The 22929-nt window shown below is 59.9% G+C and overlaps 1 protein-coding gene across 1 annotated transcript in view; it reads left to right on the top strand.

The window, feature by feature from the left end:
* LOC101932962 (patatin-like phospholipase domain-containing protein 6) overlaps positions 1-22316 on the top strand; it is a 62174-nt gene extending 39858 nt beyond the window's left edge. Inside the window, 14 exon segments of the mRNA XM_065576525.1 lie at positions 442-675; positions 2839-3021; positions 7546-7728; positions 8138-8256; positions 8679-8835; positions 9612-9728; positions 9935-10004; positions 14589-14705; positions 19793-19941; positions 20502-20546; positions 20548-20658; positions 21020-21136; positions 21691-21787; positions 21976-22316. Coding sequence (XP_065432597.1) covers positions 442-675; positions 2839-3021; positions 7546-7728; positions 8138-8256; positions 8679-8835; positions 9612-9728; positions 9935-10004; positions 14589-14705; positions 19793-19941; positions 20502-20546; positions 20548-20658; positions 21020-21136; positions 21691-21787; positions 21976-22214 — 1938 coding nt within the window. The 3' untranslated portion in view covers positions 22215-22316.
* Positions 22317-22929: the final 613 nt, after the last annotated feature.

Raw genomic sequence — 22929 nt, 5'->3', positions numbered from 1 at the left:
ATAACATTGGATACAAAGTTTTTTACCAATTTTCTATATAGGGATTTAATACAGAGTTGTATGAAAATAGAGAGGCACAATGCCAAGTTATATGAAATACAAAATAACATTATGCAAAATGCAATGTTATAAAGATTTATAAAGATAGTTAAATACAGAGATTTCTTTACACGGGGCCCAGCCACCAGGGGGCGCAGGAAGTGTTTCACACCTGTCCCTCCAGGACAGACTGCACCCCATGCCATATCCAAGCCAAGCAGGCCCCTGAGCCCTGGCACTTGTTCTCCCCCCCCCCACACACACACACCTTGGCCCTATGGGGTGGGCTGGCAGACAAGAGCATCCCTGGGATTCCTGGGCTGAGTCCTGCCCCTCTCCACATGCTCCGCACTCGCCCCAAGTCCCCTCGTCTCTGACTGGGTTGGCTGCTGTTCCTGACAGGTTGTGACCCGCCTGATCCACTTGCTGAGCCAGAAGATCCTTGGGAACCTACAGCAGCTGTGCGGGCCCTTCACAGGTAGGGGCCTTGGGGGGGGGAGGGTTAATTTGCAGCTTGCCCTAATGGGGTGCAGCCTGTCAGAGTTACAGAGGCCCCAGCATGCCATGCAGGGCCCTCTGTCCCTAGCCGGGGCTCCAGGCTGTGACTCTATTACCGTGCAGGGGAGGTGGCTTAGTGCTTAGGGTTACCATATTTCAACAATCAAAAAAGAGGACGGGAGGAGCCCCGCCCCTGTCCTGTCCTAGCCCCGCCCCTGCCCCTTCCACTCCCTCCCACTTCCTGCCCCCTCAGAACCCCCAACCCTCCCCCCCACGCCTTGTCCCCTGACTGCCCCCTCCTGGGACTCCTGCCCCTAACTGCCCCCCAGGACTCCACCCCCTCCCTAAGCCTCCCTGCTCCTTGTCCCCTGACTGCCCCCTCCTGAGACCTTCCCCACATCCTAACTGGCCCCCTAGGATCCTACCCCCTACCTGTCCCCTGACTGCCCCAACCCTTATCCACACCCCCACCCCCTGACAGCCTCCCCCAGAACTCCTGACCCATCTAAACCCCTCTGCTCCCTGTCCCCTGACTGCCCCCTCCTGGGACCCCTGCTCCTAACTGCCCTCCAGAACCCCACCCCCTACCTAAGCCTCCCTGTGCCTTGTCCCCTAACTGCCCCCTCCTGAGACCCCCCCACCTGTACCCTGACTGCCCAAAACCTTACACCCCCAACCCCCAGACAGCCCCCCCTGAACTGCTGACCCATCCAACCCTCCCCCCTGCTCCCTGTCTCTTGACTACCCCCCCCTCCACCCAGAACCTCCCTGCCGCTTCTCTGACCCCCGGCCCCCTTACTGTGCTGCAGAGCAGCGCGCTCCGCAGCGGGGGGAGGGGAGCAGGGTCGGAGCTCCAGGCTGCCGGAGGCCTGAGGTGAACGGCCGGCCGGCGATCTGCGAATGCGGGGGGGGGGGAGGGAGAGAGAGGAGGGGAGTGGTCTTAAGTTTCAGGGGAGAGGAGGGGGAAGTGGAGGAGGGGCTCTGGCTGCCGGAGCCCCGTGCGAGTGGCACGATCCGACCGGCTGCCCTGTTGGAAAGGGTGTGGCATGGGTCTCCAGGATCGGTGCTATGGCCCCAGCTTTGGAACAGTCCTGGGAGAACCCCTTCAGTGAGCCAGACCCCCTAGGGGTCTCATTCTTCCTCCAGGAGAAAGCCCCACAGTTTCACTGCCTCCTTAGGCTGGACCTCTGGGCCTTCAGCACCCCTGCTTGACACTGGGAGTTCCACTCAGCAAGTCCAACTGAGGCAGATCCCTGAGGGAGATTTGTACAATCTTAGGGAGCAATGCTCCTCCTCCACCAGCATCCGCAGGGACACCCAGCCAGCGCTGTCACACGAAGAATTATTAGTTGGCTGGAACACAGCAAAGGTAGTCCTTGGCTAGCGCAGAGAAAAGGAAGTTTACAGCAGAGTCCATCCTGGTCAGCACAGAGCCCAGAGCTCTGTCTCTCTGATTGCTCTGTCCCAGTTCAGGTGTGCCCCCAACTGATTCCCACAGCCCACACTTAACACCCCCATCTCCCCTCCCACAGTTCTCTGTTCCCGAACTGGGGAGATGCGGCTCAGCCCCCCACCGAGAGGGGAAGTCCATCTCTCTGGGTCGTTGATCTGTGTCTGGGCAACTGGATTTCCCATTGTCTTCTCAAGAGCTAAAGCCCCAGAGAGCTAGGAGCTGTTCACACCTGTGTTTTTTAGCCTGGCCAGAAAGCAAACAGACCTTCCTCACACCCCACTAGGTAACAATGCAGCATATAGGGGAAACTGAGATATACATAGGCTTCATAAAAATATTACAAAAAACCTTCCACTTTGTCCGAGCATGCAGCTGGGGAACTGCATATGGGGACCTTGGGGGAAGGATCCCCACTGGGATCCGGGAATCTGGTAGAGTGAAGGAGGGGCTGCATGGTGGGAGCTCGGAGGAGGGTCAGAAGTAGGGATTGAAGCAATGGGGTGGGACAGGACAGAGCTGGAGGCTGCCTGCTGACCAGGGGCGGCTCTATGTATTTTGCTGCCCCAAGTTCGGCAGTGAGGCAGCCTTCGGCGGCATGCCTGCGGGAGGTCCACTGGTAACGCGGATTCGGTGGCATGCCTGTGGGAGGTCCTCCAGTCCCGCGCCTTCGGCGTACCCGCCGCCGAATTGCTGCTGAAGCCGTGGGACCGGCGGACCTCCCACAGGCATGCCGCCGAAGGCAGCCTGACTGCCGCCCTCACGGTGACCGGCAGGCTGCCCCCCGCGGCTTGCCACCCCAGGCACACACTTGGTGCGCTGGTGCCTGGAGCCACCCCTGCTGCTGACATCCCCTCCCTGGCAGCATCCAAGAGTACCGGCTGTCGGGCTGGCTGGCGCAGCAGGAGGACATCCACCGCATTGTGCTGTATCAGACCGACTGCACGCTGACACCCTGGACTGTGCGCTGCATCCGTCAAGCTGACTGCATCCTCATTGTTGGGCTGGAGGACCAGGAGCCAGCCCTAGGCAAGGTGAGGTGAGGCTGGGGCCCTGTGTACAGTGCCTGGGGGAACGCTGCATCCCGAGCCCATGGGGGTGGCCAGCATGGTCTGGGATGTTGCATTGGCCTATGGAGTGCAGCCTGGAAGCACTGTCGGGGCTCCCTTGTCCCCACTCTCAGATGATAGAGCGATTAGGGTCACTTTGTGAACTGGACACAAGCAAACAATCTGTGTTTTGATGTGGCTTTGAGTAAATGTCTACATCTACGAGCAAAGACTGTAGACCAGGGATGGGCAAACTTTTTGGCCTGAGGGCCACATCTGGGTATGGAAATTGTATGGCGGGCCATGAATGCTCATGAAATTGGGGGTTGGGGTGCGGGGGGGCTGAGGGCTCCGGCTGGGGATACAGGCTCTGGGGTGGGGCTGGGGATGAGGGGTTGGGGGTGCAGGAGATTGTGCTGGGCTGGGACCAAGGGGTTCGGAGGGCGGGAGGGGGATCAGGTCAGGGGTGCAGGCTCCAGACGACGTTTACCTCAAGCAGCTCCTGGAAGCAGCGGCATGTCCCCTCTCCAGCTCCTACATGGAGGCGCAACCAGGCGGCTCGGCGCGCTGCCCCGTCCGCAGGCGCCACCCCTGCAGCTCCCACTGTCTATGGTTCCTGGCCAATGGCAGCTGCGGAGCCCCTTGGCTGACCCTATGCATAGGAGCTGGAGGGGGGACATGCTGCTGCTTCTGGGAGCTGCGCAGAGCCACACGATGCGTGGAGCAAGGCAAGCCCCCGGCTGGAGTGCCGGAGCGGGGCAAGCCCTAGACCCCACTCCCCAGCAGGAGCTCAAGGGCTAGATTAAAACGTCTGAAGGGCCGGATGTGGTCCCCGGGCTGTAGTTTGCCCACCCCTGCTGTAGGCTGTGCTGACAGGGTGGGGGGCCCTGTCCTGGGAAGCAGGGACTCTGAAAAAGACTTGGGGGTCGTGGTGGATCCTGGTACACAGAAGTCTTCCCAGGGTACATCAACTCATCTAGATATTTGCCTAGTTTTACAACAGGCTACATAAAAAGTGCTAGCGAAGTCAGTACAAACTAAAATTTCATACAGACATTGACTTGTTTATACCGCTGTATATATTCCACACCGAAATGTAAGTACAATATTTATATTCATAGATTCATAGATTCTAGGACTGGAAGGGACCTCGAGAGGTCATCGAGTCCAGTCCCCTGCCCGCATGGCAGGACCAAATACCGTCTAGACCATCCCTGATAGACATTTATCTAACCTACTCTTAAATATCTCCAGAGATGGAGATTCCACAACCTCCCTAGGCAATTTATTCCAGTGTTTAACCACCCTGACAGTTAGGAACTTTTTCCTAATGTCCAACCTAGACCTCCCTTGCTGCAGTTTAAACCCATTGCTTCTGGTTCTATCCTTAGAGGCTAAGGTGAACAAGTTTTCTCCCTCCTCCTTATGACACCCTTTTAAATACCTGAAAACTGCTATCATGTCCCCTCTCAGTCTTCTCTTTTCCAAACTAAACAATCCCAATTCTTTCAGCCTTCCTTCATAGGTCATGTTCTCAAGACCTTTAATCATTCTTGTTGCTCTTCTCTGGACCCTTTCCAATTTCTCCACATCTTTTTTAAAATGCGGTGCCCAGAACTGGACACAATACTCCAGCTGAGGCCTAACCAGAGCAGAGTAGAGCGGAAGAATGACTTCTCGTGTCTTGCTCACAACACACCTGTTAATACATCCCAGAATCATGTTTGCTTTTTTTGCAACAGCATCACACTGTTGACTCATATTTAGCTTGTGGTCCACTATAACCCCTAGATCTCTTTCTGCCGTACTCCTTCCTAGACAGTCTCTTCCCATTCTGTATGTGTGAAACTGATTTTTCCTTCCTAAGTGGAGCACTTTGCATTTGTCTTTGTTAAACTTCATCCTGTTTACCTCAGCCCATTTCTCCAATTTGTCCAGATCATTTTGAATGATGACCCTGTCCTCCAAAGCAGTTGCAATCCCTCCCAGTTTGGTATCATCCGCAAACTTAATAAGCATACTTTCTATGCCAATATCTAAGTCGTTGATGAAGATATTGAACAGCGCCGGTCCCAAAACAGACCCCTGCGGTACCCCACTCGTTGTGCCTTTCCAGCAGGATTGGGAACCATTAATAACAACTCTCTGAGTACGGTTATCCAGCCAGTTATGCACCCACCTTATAGTAGCCCCATCTAAATTGTATTTGCCTAGTTTATCGATAAGAATATCATGCGAGACTGTATCAAATGCCTTACTAAAGTCTAGGTATACCACATCCACAGCTTCACCCTTATCCACAAGGCTTGTTATCCTATCAAAGAAAGCTATCAGATTGGTTTGACATGATTTGTTCTTCACAAATCCATGCTGGCTGTTCCCTATCACCTTACCACTTTCCAAGTGTTTGCAGATGATTTCCTTAATTACTTGCTCAATTATCTTCCCTGGCACAGAAGTTAAACTAACTGGTCTGTAGTTTCCTGGGTTGTTTTTATTTCCCTTTTTATAGATGGACACTATATTTGCCCTTTTCCAGTCTTCTGGAATCTCTCCCGTCTCCCATGATTTTCCAAAGATAATAGCTAGAGGCTCAGATACCTCCTCTATTAGCTCCTTGAGTATTCTAGGATGCATTTCATCAGGCCCTGGTGACTTGCAGGCATCTAACTTTTCTAAGTGATTTTTAACTTGTTCTTTTTGTATTTTATCTGCTAAACCTACCCCCTTCCCATTAGCATTCACTATGTTAGGCATTCCTTCAGACTTCTCGGTGAAGACCGAAACAAAGAAGTCATTAAGCATCTCCGCCATTTCCAAGTTTCCTGTTACTGTTTCTCCCTCTTCACTAAGCAGTGGGCCTACCCTGTCTTTGGTCTTCCTCTTGCGTCTAATGTATTGATAAAAAGTCTTCTTGTTTCCCTTTATTCCCGTAGCTAGTTTGAACTCATTTTGTGCCTTTGCCTTTCTAATCTTGCCCCTGCATTCCTGTGTTGTTTGCCTATATTCATCCTTTGTAATCTGTCCCAGTTTCCATTTTTTATATGACTCCTTTTTATTTTTTAGATCATGCAAGATCTCGTGGTTAAGCCAAGGTGGTCTTTTGCCACATTTTCTATCTTTCCTAACCAGCGGAATAGCTTGCTTTTGGGCTCTTAATAGTGTCCCTTTGAAAAACTGCCAACTCTCCTCAGTTGTTTTTCCCCTCAGTCTTGATTCCCATGGGACCTTACCTATCAGCTCTCTGAGCTTCCCAAAATCCACCTTCCTGAAATCCATTGTCTCTATTTTGCTGTTCTCCCTTCTACCCTTCCTTAGAATTGCAAACTCTATGATTTCATGATCACTTTCACCCAGGCTGCCTTCTACTTTCAAATTCTCAACGAGTTCCTCCCTATTTGTTAAAATCAAGTCTAGAACAGCTTCCCCCCTAGTAGCTTTTTCAACCTTCTGAAATAAAAAGTTGTCTCCAATGCAGTCCAAGAATTTGTTGGATAGTCTGTGCCCCGCTGTGTTATTTTCCCAACATATATCCGGATAGTTGAAGTCCCCCATCACCACTAAATCTTGGGCTTTGGATGATTTTGTTAGTTGCTTAAAAAAAGCCTCATCCACCTCTTCCACCTGGTTAGGTGGCCTGTAGTAGACTCCTAGCATGACATCTCCCTTGTTTTTTACCCCTTTTAGCCTAACCCAGAGACTCTCAACACTTCCGTCTCCTATGTCCATCTCTACCTCAGTCCAAGTGTGTACATTTTTAATATATAAGGCAACACCTCCTCCTTTTTTCCCCTGTCTATCCTTCCTGAGCAAGCTGTACCCATCCACACCAACATTCCAATCATGTGTATTATCCCACCAAGTTTCAGTGATGCCAACAATTGATGGGTTTATTTTATAATTGTATAGTAAAAAGGAGGAAGGAAGCAATTTGTCAGTAATACTGTATTTTTATGTCTGATTTTGTAAGCAAGTAGATTTGAAGTGAGGTGAAACCTGGGGTACGCAAGACAAATCAGACTCCTGAATGGGGCACAGTAGTCTGGAAAGGTTGAGAGCCACTGGTCTAAAAGATCTGCTCTAGGAATCCTTGGGGGCAGTTCTCTAACCTGTGTCAGGCAGGTCAGACTTTATGATCACAGTGGTCCTTTCTGGTGTGGGAATCTGTGACCAGCTTCCAAGTCCCTTCTGCAACTTCCCTCCAGACTCCTGCTGGGGAGGGCTGTGCGAGCCATGCAGGGGTAGGAGCTCATCCTGAGGGGGGAGCTATGAGCTGGGCTGGGCTGCAGCGGCTCATGCTGGGAGGGTAGGGTGGGGTGGGGGGGGGAATTGCCTGCTGAGGGGGCTGTGCAGAGGTAGGGGGCTGTGTATGTCGTGCAGGGATGGAGGCTCGTGGGGGGCGGGGAGGGCATCTGTGCATTGGGATGGGGCTGTGTGTGCTGTGCCGGGGCGGGGATCATTCCACCGGGGAGTTGGCTCATTCTAGGGGCCCCTGTTCTGCCCTTGCAGCTGGAGCAGATGCTGGAGAACACAGCCGTGCCTGCCCTGAAGCAGCTGATTCTGCTGCACCGGGAGGACGGCCCCAGCCCCTCCCGTACTGTTGAGTGGCTCAACATGCGCAGCTGGTGCTCAGGACACCTTCACATCAAGTGCCCACGCCGTGTCTTCTCCCACCGGAGCCCCAACAAGCTGGTACTGTCCCTCTCGTCCCCAGGACCCTCTGGGCTGGTGCAACATGGTGTTGCACGGTGAAGCTGTCTGTGCTAAGGAAGACAAGACCCCATGGGGGTGGGCACAGAGCTGTTGTCTCAGAAAAGACCCCCAGGCCAGTCTGGTCCCTGTGGTGCCTCTGCTGCCTTCCATGGTGTTAACCTGGGCAGAGCCTGATGCCAGCCTGGCCTAAGTCTGTGATGGCATCAGACCTCTCTGGAGTGCGGGGTGCAGAGCCAGGGGGTTTCCTGTTATAAGGGGGTGGGAGGGTGCTGTGTGTGTGGGAAGGAGTTGCTGTGGGGTGGGGAGTGGGCTCTGGGGATGCATGCGTGCTGTATGGGGGGTGCTTTGGGGGTGGCAACCTGTCTGACTCTCGCTCCTGGCCCTGCAGAGGGAGATGTATGCGAAGGTCTTCGAGAAGGACGCTGACCGGCACAGCGACTTCTCCCGCCTGGCACGGGTCCTGACCGGCAACAGCATTGCCCTGGTGCTGGGAGGAGGAGGGGCCAGGTAGGGGCTCAGACAGGGCCTGGCTGGGGCACTGAATTCCCATGGCACTCCTTCGCACCCAGGCGCAAACCAGCCCCAATGGGGGGCCATAGGCATCCACAACCCCAGCTTTACAGTGGGCAGGGGGGACAAACCCAGGGATAGAACCCAGGAGTCCTGGCTCCCAGCCCCATGTCCCTACTGGTACACGAACACTGCCTCCCAATAAGGGCCATGGAGTGGGGTTGCGACAGTGACCCTGTCGCCCACCACCCTGCCTGGAGCAGTGCATGCTGGGAGCACCATCGCAGACATCCTGGCCGCCTGCCCCGTTGGAGGCATAGCAGCTGCGTGGCAGGTTGCAGAGTTCGGGGCCATGTGATGGCCCCTGGGGTAGGCTCCCTGCCTCCCACTGGCCTCTGACCTCTCCCTCCCTCCCACAGGGGCTGCTCCCACATTGGGGTGATCAAGGCCATGGAGGAAGCCGGGATCCCCATTGACCTGATCGGGGGCACATCCATTGGCTCCTTCATCGGGGCTCTCTATGCTGAAGAGCGCAGTGCTGTGCGCACCAAGCAGCGTGCCCGTGAATGGGCCAAGGTGAGGGGCAAGGCCTGCTGTGGGGGTGGGGCAGACACAGGGTGGGGTGTGCTGTGGGGCAGGGCCAGACTTGGGAGGGTGGGAGCAGGAGAACTCCCCAAACCAGCCCCTCCCAGAGCTGCCACCCCATGACCCAGCCTTCCCCACAGCCGCTGGCAGCCAGGCCCAGGGCTGCACTGGGAGCAATACAGAGGTCCCAGCATGCACTGGGGCCTGATCAGTTTGCTTGAGGGGCCACGTAGAACCTCCAGGCTCTCTCTGCTGCTGGCATCTCTGCCCTCTGCCCATGCTATGCAGCTCTGCCCTGTGGGTTCAGAGGCAAATCCCCTGCAGGCTGTGGGGGTTTGTCCTCCCTTTGGCCCTGGAACGTCTGCTTGGCTTGGAGCAGAGAGCCCCATGGGGTGCCTCAGCATTGTGCTGCTAGGCACGGCAGCCTCTGTTGCGCATGCAGCAGGTTAGGGCAGCAGGGGGGTTCCGGTGGGAATCGCAACATCCCCAGTAACGACCCGTCATGCTAATTGGCATACGGTGCTTTGGCTGGAGGACATGCCACACCCCCACCAGTGGTTCCGGGGCTGGCATGCCAAGTGGAGGGGCTGCGCCAGGGCACCATCTCGCTTCGGAGCCACGTGCAGTGGGTGAGTGTCCTGGGAGCTTCAGGCTCGCTGCCGTCTCCCCGACATTCCTCCCCGCTTGTCCCCATGAGCCTGGACTCAGAACGCTGCCTGTGCTGGGCCGCGCCACCCGCGTAGTGACCCCTCGCCCTCCTCCTGCAGAGCATGAACTCCGTGTTTGAGACGGTCCTGGACCTCACGTATCCCATCACCTCCATGTTCTCCGGCTCGGCCTTCAACACCAGCATCAACAAGGTCTTCCAGGACAAGCAGATTGAGGTAGGTGGGTCCAGGAAGCTGGGCGGGGGTCCTAGTGCAGAACACTCAAAGTAGCCTCTCGCTGGGCAGCCCTGAGCAACGCCCCCTGCTGGCAGCTGTGTTCCCTGGAGTCCAGCCTTGTCCAAGGGGCGTGGTGCCTTGCACAGCCCCCGCAGCGGCATCCTGGGCTGTAACATGTCTCTGATTAGCCCTTTGTGCCCCTGCAGGATCTGTGGCTCCCCTACTTCAACGTGACGACGGACATCACAGCCTCGGCCATGCGGGTCCACAAGGACGGTAAGCGCCTGCACCCCACACCCGCGGCGTGTCCCAGGCTGCACCAGGTGCATGGCGCCCTGGCTGTTGGGGCCCAAATCCTCAGCATCCGGCTCCTGTGAGGGCCCAGGGCCAGAGGCCTTTCCCTGCCCCCCACCCTGAGCCAGTAGCGCAGCATGTGGGGTGGAGCCTGCTTGGTTGCTGAGAGTAATGGGCCCCACTGGCCTGTCTCAGCCCCTGCTGGCTCTCTCCAAAGAGCCCTGCTGTGTGTGTGCTCGATGGGCCCACGTGGCCATGCCAGGCCTGGGCTCAGCTTCAGTCAGAGTTGGCATCCCTATGCTATTTCGGGGGATTTTTTTCCAACCTGACATAATGTCATTTTCTTAAAATAGCCTATTAAAATCTCCTGGATTGTTTCAATAGTCACTGGGAGATCGATGCCGGTTCCAGGAGACTCCAGGCCAAACCTGGAGGGTTGGCCACCCTAGCTGAGCGGTGCTGCCCCTCAGGCGCTGAGCTGATGTCTCTAAGGACGGGAGCAGGTTATCGCCTGCTCTAGAGAGTGCCCCCATCCCCCAGGGAGCAGTGCTTGTAACCCCTAGCCCACATCAGCTGGCATGGGCCACCCGACTGCCAAGCCATCCACTAACACAGTGAGGGACTGGGCTGGGCATGGCCATCTCGATGTCTTTGCGCTTGCCCCATTTGCCCCCACACCTGGCAGGGCCCCTCAGCGTCCTGCCCTGCAGAGAAGGATAATGTTACAGGAAAGGGCTGAAAGGAGGGCAGGGGCTGACAGGGCAGGGCTCCAGAGGTCTAATTAGGAGTGATGGGCTGAAATAAAGGAGAGACACCCCCCCCCCCCCCCCCCCGCGAGAGAGCCGGGGCAGAAGCTGCCATTGGTGGCGCAGGGAGCACTAGGGCTCTGCTGCCAGGGGTGTGCCAGAGGCAAAGCCAGACTCTGGGACACCCCCTCCTTCCGCAGCAGTGCTGTCCTGGGGCAGCAACCCCTGCTGCTCTTCCAGGAGCTGGGGCACCTCCTATAGGGAGCACTCAGCCCGAACTGACTGGGGCCAAACACCAGGGCCAGGGGGCTTCCCCCACCCATGGCTCTGCCCTGGGCAGCAGGAGCTGCTGGATCCCCCTAATCACCTGCCCTCAGGGCCCAGAATCCCCAAGCAGCCAGACACCATTCCTGTCTTTCTGGGGGCAGCAAGGGCTGGCCTGGGCCAGCAGAACCCAGGCCCAAGAGCTGCTGACGCTGCTTCTGGTCAGAGCTGGGGCCCCACAGCGAGTCCCTCCCTTCCCCTGCCCCCCTGCCCATCCGCACACTCTGCTGCCCACTTGGTCACTGTCTGGCTCCTCCCCCATTCCCTGCTTGTAACACTTCTGCTACTCAATAACCCCTGGTAACACCCCCCACCCCTGACTATGTGGGGAGAACACAAGATGGGGCTGTGGGACACACTAACCTTGCTGCCCCCTGCCCCTCACGGCTGGCCTGAGCAGCCCTCCTGTCATCTGACACCCCCATTGGGCCAGCTGGATGGCATGTTAGCAGCAGGGGCTGCTCTGGGTCAGTGGGGGGAGCTGGGGCAGCATTCTGCCCTTAAACATGGGTGGTGGTGGTTGGGAGCTCTGGGTGGAGGAGAGGGCCTGCTGTGAGGCTGGGGCTGAGGCAGACAAGGGGCAATGTTCTGTCCTTGCGCTCAGGTGGTGGTGGTTGGAGGCTCTTGGGGGAGGCAGGTGGAGGGGGGTGCGTGTGGCGGGGCTGGGGCGGACAAGGGGTAGCGTTCTATCCTTGCAATAGGATGGTGGTGGTTGGGGGCTCCCAGGAGAGGTAGGTGGGGGGTGCTGCTGGTTCAAACTCAGTCTCTGCCCTTGGTCCTCATCTTATGCCTTGTCTGTCACAGGCGCCTGATCTCACCTGGGACATTGATCCATCCATGTCTGTCCACGGGGCGCTTGGCAGCTGTAACTGCCTGGCTCTCACTCTGCCTGCTTGTCTGTCCTAACGCCAACTAACCCCCACTCACCCCTAACTCACTGAGCCCGAGGGACAGGGACAGGGAGATGGGTCAGGGAGGGGCAGGGCTGGCTCTGCTGTGTCTCTGTGTGAGTGCTCTCTTCCAGGGGAGGTGCCAGGGGAAGGCCTCCTCCCTACCAGGATCCTGCTGTCCTACCCAGGGGTCCTCAGCTGGCATCCAGAGCCAACAGCCAAAGCCCTTCCCCCGAAGCCCATGGAATGGGGCCTCTGCCTCCTGCAGTGATTGGGGACTCCCTGCACCACCATCTCAGCATGTGCCTCAATCTCTCCTGGACCAGCAGTGCCCAGCCTGTGCTGCAGCCTCCGGCCCTGGACAGTCCTGTCCTGGCGTCTGTGCCCTGGGCTTGCCCCACTCGCCCTTTGTCCCATGTTCTGGCCATGCTGGCTGGGTTTCTCCAAGGTTACAGGAGGGCACTCGGCTGGGCTTCTGGCTCTGAGCCCTGGCAGCCCATTGCCGGGGGAGCTCGGCCCAACCCCACTGCCTTTGGCCCTGCCATTGCAGCAGGGCACTCCTATCACCGATCCGGTCTGGTGCACCCTGCCAGCTCCCCACCAGGCTGCTGTGAGGGCACCCAGCTGCTGGATCCCCAGGGTCTGAGCCCTCAGCTTGGGCTCCTTTAGGCATACCCTTGGGGTGCACCCATCTATCTAGCCCCTTCTCCTGAGCGTACTGTGACTACATAGCTTCTCACCAGCCCCGAGCTCAATGCTGACCCCTCAGATTCCCCAGTAACTTAAATGCCTTCTCCCAAGCCCCTCTGAAAAGGTGAGCTGCTGCGTCCCCTCTTCCAGGGCCCTGGGCTAGGTGTAGCATAGGTGCACAGCCATGTGACACGAGTGCTCTTTACCTAAGTATGAGAAACACACCCTGAGGGTACAGATCCTATAGAAAACACCACCCTCCTGAGCACAGGGCCACTCACTTGCTCCCGCGTCCCAGGCAGTCCTTGAGGGCACCAGAGAGGCGGGGGTCCCCTCTCCGAATCTGGCTCCCTCAGCAGCTTCCCTTACCTTGAGCTGTTGAAAAAGGGCCAGAGACCTGCGGAGGCTGACCAGGGAGCAGAACCTCCGGTAAAGCTGCTTCCAGCCCCTGCCAGGCAACTCCTTGGTCAGACTCCGCAGGTGACCAGAATCCTCCCTCGTGGTGTTGCCAAGCAAACCATTTTCTGGGGCATAGGGGGTGGGGGAGCCAGTGTCTTGGCTAGGTGTGATCCATCCCAGTTAACGACCCTCTGTGGTCAGCCCTGCACCACTGCCCTGCTGGAATGTCAGCCCAACAGGCAGTGAAGAGCTCTGACTAAGGTGGAGGCTGCAGGCTGAGGCAAAGTCGTGCAAAGAGCTCCTGACAGCCAACTGAATTCATAGTCTGCACAGCCTCATTCCCTAGCTGGCCTGGCCCCAGGGGTCCAGCAGCCCCTTGAGTGCTGGTCACAACATGCCCATGTGCCTGTTGCCAGGCAGCCTTCTGCCAGCAAGCACACAGCAGCGTCTCGTTGGGCCAGGGCCTGGCACTGCCCCATGGCAGAGAGAGCCAGCAAGGCAGGGTAGGTAGAATAGCCCAGCCCAGTTGTCAGTGTAGCCACCACTAGCTGGAGTGGGCTGAGGGGGATGGGTGTTCAGGGAATTGGTCCCTCCTCTGCTGGTTGGGGCAGGGGGGCGGACTTCCGGGTATGTCACAAGGGCCTGTCCCTCTATTAGGCTGGGGGTGGCAGGGGACACCTGTTCCCACACCCAGCCTGACTCCTAGCACAGACCGCCCGATGTCTGTGCCGATGTGCCCTCTCCCCGCGAGGCTGGGGAGACCTCCGAGTACCCCTGCTCCAAAGCGGGCATCTGGATTTCTAAAGCTTCTGTCATGTCATTTCCTGTCTTCTCTCCGTCTGTGCTGTCCCCGTCCCCTGTGACTGTCTCCTCTCCCTCCAGCAGGCAGTGTGTGGCGCTACGTCAGAGCCAGTGCATCTTATCCCCCATACCTGCCTCCTCTCTGCGACCCCAAGGACAGCCACCTGCTTGTGGACGGCTGCTATGTTAACAATGTCCCAGGTCAGCATCATGCGCTCCTCGGGCCCTGGGCCACGGGGATGACCTGCGTGGCTTGGAAGGGAGGGCCAGGCTGGGCCGGGGTGGCAACTGGCTGCAACCCCTGCCCACCATACTCTGTCATGGCTGCCCCAAGTTGGGCTGCAGCCACTGCCTCCTTCCATGCCATAGCTCGTCCTTCCCTGGCGAGGGCTGGTTCTGACAGGCCTGAGGGCACAGGCTGGATCCCAGCACCCTGTCCAGACATGTGCTGCTCGAGCTGAGAAATCTGCACCTTGTTGGGGGAGGCGCTGGGAGTCAATCCAAGGCACCACCTGTTCCAGAGCAAGGGGCAAGGATGGGCCCCTACCCCCTGGCTGAGCTCTAGGCAGTTGGCTAGCGTCTTGCTGGCTCCAAGGGCCATGCCTATCGTCGCACTGTGCAGATTCCCCAGCCTGGGTGCCAGGGGCGCCCTCCCTCCCCCAGGGCTCAGGCCTGCAAGAGGCTGTCTCTTGACTGCGTCTGTTCCTGCCGGTTAGGCTCGCTGTGGCAGTATGTGCGAGCGAGCATGACCCTTTCCGGGTACCTGCCGCCACTCTGTGACCCCAAGGATGGCAACTTACTGATGGACGGTGGCTACATCAACAACCTGCCAGGCAAGTATCTGCCGCCGATGGAGACACTGCTCACAGACCGCGAAGCAGGCCACTGAGGGAGGCACTGCTGCTGCCAGTGTTTTCTGCCCCCGTTGCCTGGCTCTGCCCTGGCACGCATCTCCATCGCCATCCCCACTGGTGTCTCCGCAGCACTAGAGCCCTCTTCCTCTTGCCCTTCTGTGGGTGCGGAGGAATGTTGTTGTTGTTAAAACCAGGAACTTGCCCGAAGTGTGGATCCTGCTCAGAGAGGGGGGCTTCCCTCCCATCACCCTGCGGGGCTGGTGCAGCACCTGGGCCCACGGCCAGCTGGGCAGACTCATGTTATATGTGTGTGTGGGGGGGGGGAACAGCTCTTCCCCAATGACTGCTTTGCGTTCTTGCTGTCTGCTGTCCCCGGCATCCCAAGTGGGGAATGGGGGTGAGGGGGTCCCTGCTTTGCCTCCCCCTTGGAGTCAGGCTGAGGGCTGGACATTATGGAACTGCAGTGCTGGGCCCTGGCCTGGGTGAGGGCTTCTTAAACTGGAGCAAAGGCCACGAAAGAACCCCAGGCTGCTCCCCAGCTGGAACCGCACCCAGCTCTTTACCCGTGGAGAGAGTCAGCTTTTCCCTCAGCCCCGGCCCCACAAGCAGAGACGTGGGAGGCTTGTACCTGAGGCTCCAGAGCAAGGCCGGTGCAAGGAAGTTTCCCTAGGCACCCTAGGCGAAACTTCCACCTTGCGCCCCGCCCCAGCCCTGCAGCAGCTCCCGCCTCCGCCCTGAGGCGCCCCCCCCCCGCGGCAACTCCCCCCCCCGCCCTGAGGAGCCCCCCCGTGGCAGTTCCCCCTCCCCGGGGAGCCATGTGGCAGCTCCCCACCCAGCTCACTTCTGCTCTGCCTCCTCCCCGAGCACGCCGCCCCCGCTCTAATTCTCCTCCCCTCCCAGGCTTGCGGCCCCAAACAGCTGATTGGCGCCGCAAGCCTGGGAGGCGGGAGAAGTGGAGCGGCTGCTGCGCTGGGAGAGGGAGTCTGAGCCGCACATGTCAGCGCGCCACCGGCAGCCCAGCCCAGGAACGCTGTAAAAAAAAAATTGGGGGCACCTAGGGTGACCAGATCACCCAAGACAAATATCGGGACGCGGGGGGGGCGTGGCGGGGGGGGGGGGGGCAAAAAAAAAAACCCTTCCTCCGCAAGCGCTGGAGGGAGGCCCGGGAGATGCAGGGGAAGCGCGGGGCCGGGGTGAGTAACAGTCCGGCCTGGTCCCTTGCAGGCAGGACTTCAGTTGGGTGGTAGGGCGAGGAGGGGGGCGGCCCACGGGGCCAGGCGGCGGCTGTTCTCACCCCCGGCCAGCGGGACTCGGGAGCAGCCCCTGCTGCAGCTCCCACTGCCGCGGGGGCAGGAAGCGGCCATGGCGCTCCGCGGCTGCAGCTCTGGCGCCCCCAAACCCCCCGAGCCGGGGCCTGCTGCGGGGACCCAGCAGCGCGTACGCTGGGCCCAGCCCCTGGCCAGTCGCGTCTGGGCTGCTGCCCAGCTGGTGCTATCGCGCGGCGGCCCCGGAGTGGGGGCAGCAGGCCCCAGCCCCCCCGTCCCGCAGGGGAACGAACGGGGCTGGGCTGCCGATGCCTCCGCCCCGGTGCCGCCGCGGGATAGCACCAGCTGGGCAGCAGCCCAGACGCGACTGGCCAGGGGCTGGGCCCAGCGTACGCGCTGCTGGGTCCCTGCAGCAGGCCCCGGCTCAGGGGGTTCGGAGGCGCCGCAGCCGCGGAGCGCCATGGCCGCTTCCTCCCCCGCGGCAGTGGGAGCTGCAGCAGCGGCTGCTCCCGAGTCCCGCTGCCCGGGGGGACAACATAAGCCGCCGCCTGGCCCCGCGGGCCGCCCCCCTCCTCGCCCTACCACCCAACTGAGTCCTGCCTGCTGGGGACCAGGCCGGACTGTTACTCACCCCGGCCCCGCGCTTCCCCTGAGTCTCCCGGGCCTCCCTCCAGCGCTTGCGGAGGGGGGAGGAATGGTGAGCCCGGGGAAGAGGCGGGGATTCGGGGAGGGAGCCAATCGGGGGAGGAGGGGGCGGAGTCGGGGCGGGGGGAATGCGAGCACTTCCAGGCTCCGGGGCATTTCCTTGTTTGTCCAGTGTCCCGACCGCACGTCGGTCGGGACGCGGGACAAACAAGGAAATATTGGGACAGTCCCGATAAAATCGGGACGTCTGGTCACCCTAGGGGCACCGCTTTTTGGCGCCCCCAAATCTTGGCGCCCTAGGCAACCGCCTAGTTTGCCTTAATGGTGGCACCGGCCCTGCTCCAGAGCAAACAGCCTCAGGTCCCAAGGAACCAGGTTCCCTTTGCAGCTGCGTGGAGTCGCACTGAGCTCAGCCTCATGCATCAGCACCTGTTGATCCATGCTGCAGCCAAATGGTGCCAGCGCGGGCCGGCAGCCACAGGGAGGGGCAGGGTCTGGCTGCTTGGAACTTAGCACCAGTCTGGGCCGGGTGGGCTCCACGAGTGGTAGTTCCCATCGCTACATGCAGGAGCTGGGCTGAGCGTTGACCTGTCAGGCCCTGGAATGTGCCTGTCCCGCTTCAGCCCCAGTGAAGTGAGGCCTTGCCGGGGTCTCCTCCTCCAGGGAGAGCCGGGTGGTTCTGTTTGTGGGCTGAGAACGCCCCCAGCCTTCTTCCCATGGGCAGGGCCGGCTTTAGGAAATGCGGGGCCCGATTCGAACAGTTTCGACAGGGCCCTGACAGGGATGACTTAAAAAAAAAAAAACACGTGGGGCTTGTACTCACCGAGCCGCGCGCCTAGTCTTTGGCGGCGGGTCCTTCACTCGCTCCGGGTCTTCGGCGGCACTGAAGGACCCGCCGCCAAAGTGCCGCCAAAGACCCGGAGCGAGTGAAGGACCCGCTGCCAAAGACCTGGAGCGCTGCCGGGGGAGTAAAAATTAAAAAGGTGCCTCTAGCCAGGGAAGGGATTCTCTGCCACTTGCCCCCCACTCTGGGCAACCCTGCCACTGGGCGCGGGGCCCGATTCGGGGGAATTGGTGGAATTGGCCTAAAGCCGGCCCTGCCCATGGGAGCAGCAGGAGCAAACAGCAGCAGGCACGTTCCTTGGTCCCAATTTCCCAGCTGCCTGTCCTGTACCCCCAGAGCTCTGTCTCTGCTCCCCGTCATGGCCACCCCCACCACTACTGCTGCCGCCGGCTGCTGGTGTTCAGGTCCTCCCAGCTTCAACCAGTCCCCCCTCTGTCCTGGTGTCCCAGGGTGCCCATCCCGCTCGGGATGCCCCTATGGTTGTGCTAGGCCCCAGGCCTCCTCTTTTTGCAAGGGCGAGCCCCACGACTCTGAGACTTCAGGCTCTAGCCCCCCCGCTTCTCGCCGGTGAGTCCAGCTGAGGGTAGACCCCTGTGAGAGACTCAACCCCTTCGGCAGCGATGCAGCCAGCAGGGATTGTCAGTGACACCGCACAGCCTGTTCAGACCACGCCCTCTTCATTAGTCATCTGGACTCCAGGACCGAGGGGGCAGGGCCGGCTCCAGGCACCAGCTGAGCAAGCTGAGCAAGCTGGTGCTTGGGGCGGCAGATTGTTCGAGGTGGCCCAGTCCTAGGGTGGCACAGCCGCCTTTTTTTTTGTTTTGTTTTGTTTTGCTCCAGCCGCCCTGTAGGGGGCAGCGGCGCGGAGAACCAGAGCGCCCTGCAGGGCAGTCCTCTTCCTTCCCTCCCCGCCGACCGGAGCGGAGCCCTCGCAGGAGGCGGCAGGAGGCGGTGCAGTGGGAGGGGCCGCGTGGCAGCGCCCCTGCTGTAGCCCTGGCTGCCCCCCTTCTCTTTCTCTCCTGCCCGCTGCCTCTTCCCCCCCCTGTCCCCCTGCACCCGCGCTCCGGCTGCGCCGCAGGTTTTTTTTTTTTTTTTTTTTGCTTGGGGCGGCCAAAAAGCCAGAGCCGGCCCTGCAAAGGGGGCAGGTTTGTCTGAACTCAGAGCCTGCGTTAGCAGTAGCCTCTGCTCTAAACCTCCTGCATTCTCAATCTTCCGGCTGGGCAGCAGCCATCTTAACACCCTCCACTCACATACACCTGCTCTCTTTGTCTCAGCTGCTGTCCTGCTGTGCTCCCCTCAGCTCCCAGTCTGTAACAGTCACTGTCCGGTCATTGTGTCTCCGAGACAACTTTGTCCATATGGGAACAGTTCTCAATAGTTCATTCAAACCACCCCAGACCTGTCAGGGGGTGGCATTATACAATAGGGAAACTGAGTCACACACTTTCCAAACAATATTACAAAAACTTACAGGGAAGCCTTCAGCTCACGCAGTTCAGCGTATGGTTGGCCGTGCCATGTACTCACCCAGAGCTTTGGGCAATGGCTTCTGTTTACAGTTACCTCATACAGGGGCTTCATTGCTCCTTCCATGCAGTCTAACAGAAGAGACTGCACCCATTGGCAGTCACAGACTTGGGTAAAGCCTTCAGCAGGTCTTTGACAGACAGCCATTTACACACTGCTCCAGCAGCTGTGCTCTGCCCCTGGAGCTGCATTGGGCCCTCCCCAGCACTGCGACGGGCTGTCCCTGTCGAAGCTCCGAGTCCAGAGTTCAGCATGGGACAGTCCTGCTGCAGCCTGTTTGGCCAGGGGTCCTTGCACGGGATGACTTGCTGGTTCCTACTGCCCTCTGAATGTGCCATGGAGGGGGAGCTCCCAGGCAGAACAGAGCCAGCAGGGGCAGGCTGGGTGAGCTGCACCTGCACTTCACACAGAGAAAGTCGGAGGGGGGATGGGGAAGATCTGGCCATGCTGGACCCTGCACTGGGAAGCTCACCACCTGGCCAGCTGGGCAGTGCTAGTGGGGGTCCCTGGACTCCCTGGTGCAGCGGAGCCACCCCCACCTACCCGGCCGCTCTCACACTGCTCATGCCTCCCACGCAAATGGGGAGGAGGGGAGAAAAGTGCTTGCTGCAAACCTGGCTTTGCTGCCCACCTCCTGCTGGGGTTCTGCCCTGCTCCCCAGCTGTGTTTGAGGGTTGGGGCCTGGGGCAGGGAGCTGCCCTAATGGCAGCAGACAGGAGCATGGGGAGCCGGCAGTGCGACTGTCTGCCGGGCCGCCGCCCCTGACGCGCTCTCTCTGACACTAGCGGACATTGCCCGGAACATGGGCGCCAAGACGGTGGTCGCCATCGACGTGGGCAGCCAGGACGAGACTGACCTCTGCAACTACGGCGACAGCCTCTCAGGCTGGTGGCTGCTGTGGAAACACCTCAATCCCTGGGCCCAGAAGGTTAAGGTGAGCCCTGCCCTGCCCTGCCCTGGGGGCTTCCGAGCCTGAGAGCCCCCTCCAAGGGGAACCTGCCCCATCTCTCCTGCTGCCTCCGGGCACCTCACCCTGGCCACCTGGGCCACACCCGTCCCATGCTGCAGGCTCGGGGGCCATGTGAGGGGAGGCAGGCAGGCCCCACCCACCCAGGGCTGGGGCTCTTCACCATCCCTCTCCCCTGCCATTCCTCTGCTCCCTACCTCAAGGGCAGCAACAGCCCTAGGTGCTGGCAGGGTCCCTTCCGCCACAGCCCCCGCCTCCCAGGGCTGCTCCTGCCTGAGCATGTGGGCCTGCCTTGGCAGCCAGTGGCTTCCCTCAGGCTGGCTGGGCACAGTCACTCCTGATGCCCCAGTGGCAGTTGCTGGGATCCGGCTCCGGCCACTCAGCTGGACTGAGCCAGCTGGGCGGGAGTCAGACCTGCAGAAGGTAGGAGAGACTGTCCCTTGCAGCCCCCGCCCCAGGATGCTGTCCCAGATGGGGCTGATCCACCCCCTTGCAGGACACTCCTGTTTTTCCCCACACACATACAGGTGCCCGACATGGCGGAGATCCAGTCACGTCTGGCCTATGTGTCGGTCGTGTGTGCGCCAGCTGGAGGTGGTAAAGTCGAGCTCCTACTGTGAATACATTCACCCGCCCATCGATCGCTTCAAAACCATGGACTTTGGCAAGTTCGACGAGATCTACGTGAGTCCAGATGGCCTGGGCCGCGGGGGTGAGGAGTGTGGGAGGCTCTGATCTGGGGGGCGGGGGTCAGTGCTCAGCAGGGGGTGGGAGACTGGAGGCTGCACTTGGCTGCGGTGGGGAGGGTGGGAGGCCCCGATCTGGGCCACTGGCTGTGCCCAGGTTGGGGAAGGAGAGGCCCTGCTTGTGGGGATGAGTTGGAAATCTGATGGCCACCCTTGTGGGGAGCAGCCCCGCAGCTGCGTTGGAGCACCCAGGGCAAATCCATGTCTTGCTCTGCAGCGGGTGCTGCCTGGCCTGGCCAGTCCCCCCGCAGCTGGCTGGAAGGAGTGGGCCCCTCACCCTGCCCATCCATCTCATGCAGGACGTGGGCTACCAGCACGGCAAGGTGGTGTTCAGCGGCTGGAGCCGCGGCGACATCATTGAGAAGATGGTGAAGGACCGGCGCTCGGCCGACTTCTACGAGAGCAAGCGCATGGATGTGAGTGAGGGGGCAACAGTGGGGCATGAGCCAGCAGGGGATGGGTAGCTACAGTTTGTGTCTTGTCAGATTCCAGCAACTTAGCTCCCTTTTATGCCAAGCTGATGTTCCTACAGGGTCCTGGCTGTGGCAGCCCCATGGCGCAGCGCCAGTGCCTGAGGCAAGGGGAACAACCACCTCAGCCCTGGTGCCCCAAGCAGTAGGGCTGGGGGCTCCAGGGGGAGTGGGGGCGCTTGGCAAGGAAGTGCCCTCCCTCATCAGTGCAGACCCCACTTCCAGCTGGGGCCGCCGTGTGGCTCTGGTCCCTTTGTCCTTAGGCCGAGCCCCTTGGCGAAGTGGGGGATCCCCTCGAGGTTGGACTCAGAGCCACCTGCATGGGGTGAGAACCTGACCCACACCCTTTGCCACAATGCCCCCCACTCCTTGTCCTCACCCACTGGAGCCCTCCTGAACCACCCGCTCTCTAGCTCAGCCCTCATTGCACTTCCTCCCTGTATCCCAGCCCCCCAGGGCTACCTGGCGGGGGCATCTCTAGCCTGGCTCTCACCCCCCAGGTGCTGACTTGCCCCAGCGCGGGGTTCACTGATCTGGCCGAGATTGTGTCTCGCATCGAGCCGGCCAAGAGCTACCTGTCCGATGGCTACGCTGATGGTGAGTGGGGGCAGGGGGCGCGATGCAGGGCTCTCTGCCCATGTCACTCCAGTAGGATTCTGGGGTCCCAGCAAGGCTGGGGGAGGGGGGTTAGGGCTGGGTTAGAAGGGGGGACTGTGGGTCAGGATTGAGGGGCACCAGGGCCAGGCCAGGAGCAACTGCCAGCTCCATGTGTGCTCCCATCCCAGGTGAGGAATCTGACTACCTGACGGAGTACGAGGAGGAAGGGCTGGACCCCGCGCGGGGAGAGGAGGAGCTGTTAGCACCGGCTGAGTGGACCCACACTGAGGTACTTGAGACTAAGCTCTGGCCTCTGCTCTCTGGGGATGGCGTGTGCTGGGCCCAGCTGCTTCTCCTGGGGCCCTCTCCAGATGGGGGAGCTGGCCGAGGTGGGGCTCCGTCTGTGTCACTGTTCTGGCAGCTGTAGGGAGCGCTGGTCCCCAATGCTGCTGCCCATGCTCCAGGGAGCAAGGGTGGGCCTGGATTCCCCAGCCCCTAGGACCATGCCCCCCTTCCCTGCACAAATATTGCAGGCTCCCCACGGGGTGCTCTCCACACTCCCCCACTGCTCGGGGGGGGGGGGGTTCCCGTTCACACGCTCTGTGCCAGCTCCTGGGCTCCTTGCTCTCAGGCTGGCATTGCCCAACTCCAGAGCCCAGAGAGGCCAGATCCTGGGGGTGGGGCTAAGAGTCGTGTGGGAGATGGAGCTTCCCCTCTTGAGAATGGGGACCAGCCCAACCCATCGCAACATGGGGCTTGTCTGGACCCAGACGTTGCCCTGGATGACCCTGGTGTGCGTGGGAGGAGGGGGGCTCCTGGCCACGTGGCTTGTCCGTACCCAGCTCTCACTAAACAGGCCTGAATCATCCCTGCCCTGGCCTGGGAAGAGGCAGGGTGATTGCCCTTGTGGCAGCTCTCCTGGTACGCAGGAGTCTCACTCCGGACTGGATGGAGGGACGGGGTGTGTGTTCTTCACTCAGCCACTGACTGGACTCTAGTCTGAGTTCACAAGGGCCCATCATGACAGCAACACTCCTGCCCCCTCCTGCCCCTTGGTGGCTGGCCGGGCCCTATTCTCCCCGAGGGCTGGGTCTGTGCCATCACACAGCGTCTTCTCCTTCCAGCATGAGGAGAAGAGTCTG

The sequence above is a fragment of the Chrysemys picta genome, chromosome 22, assembly GCF_011386835.1.
Source record: "Chrysemys picta bellii isolate R12L10 chromosome 22, ASM1138683v2, whole genome shotgun sequence".
NCBI classification, from domain to species: Eukaryota; Metazoa; Chordata; order Testudines; family Emydidae; genus Chrysemys; species Chrysemys picta.
This window is presented reverse-complemented; position numbering and strand designations above follow the sequence as displayed.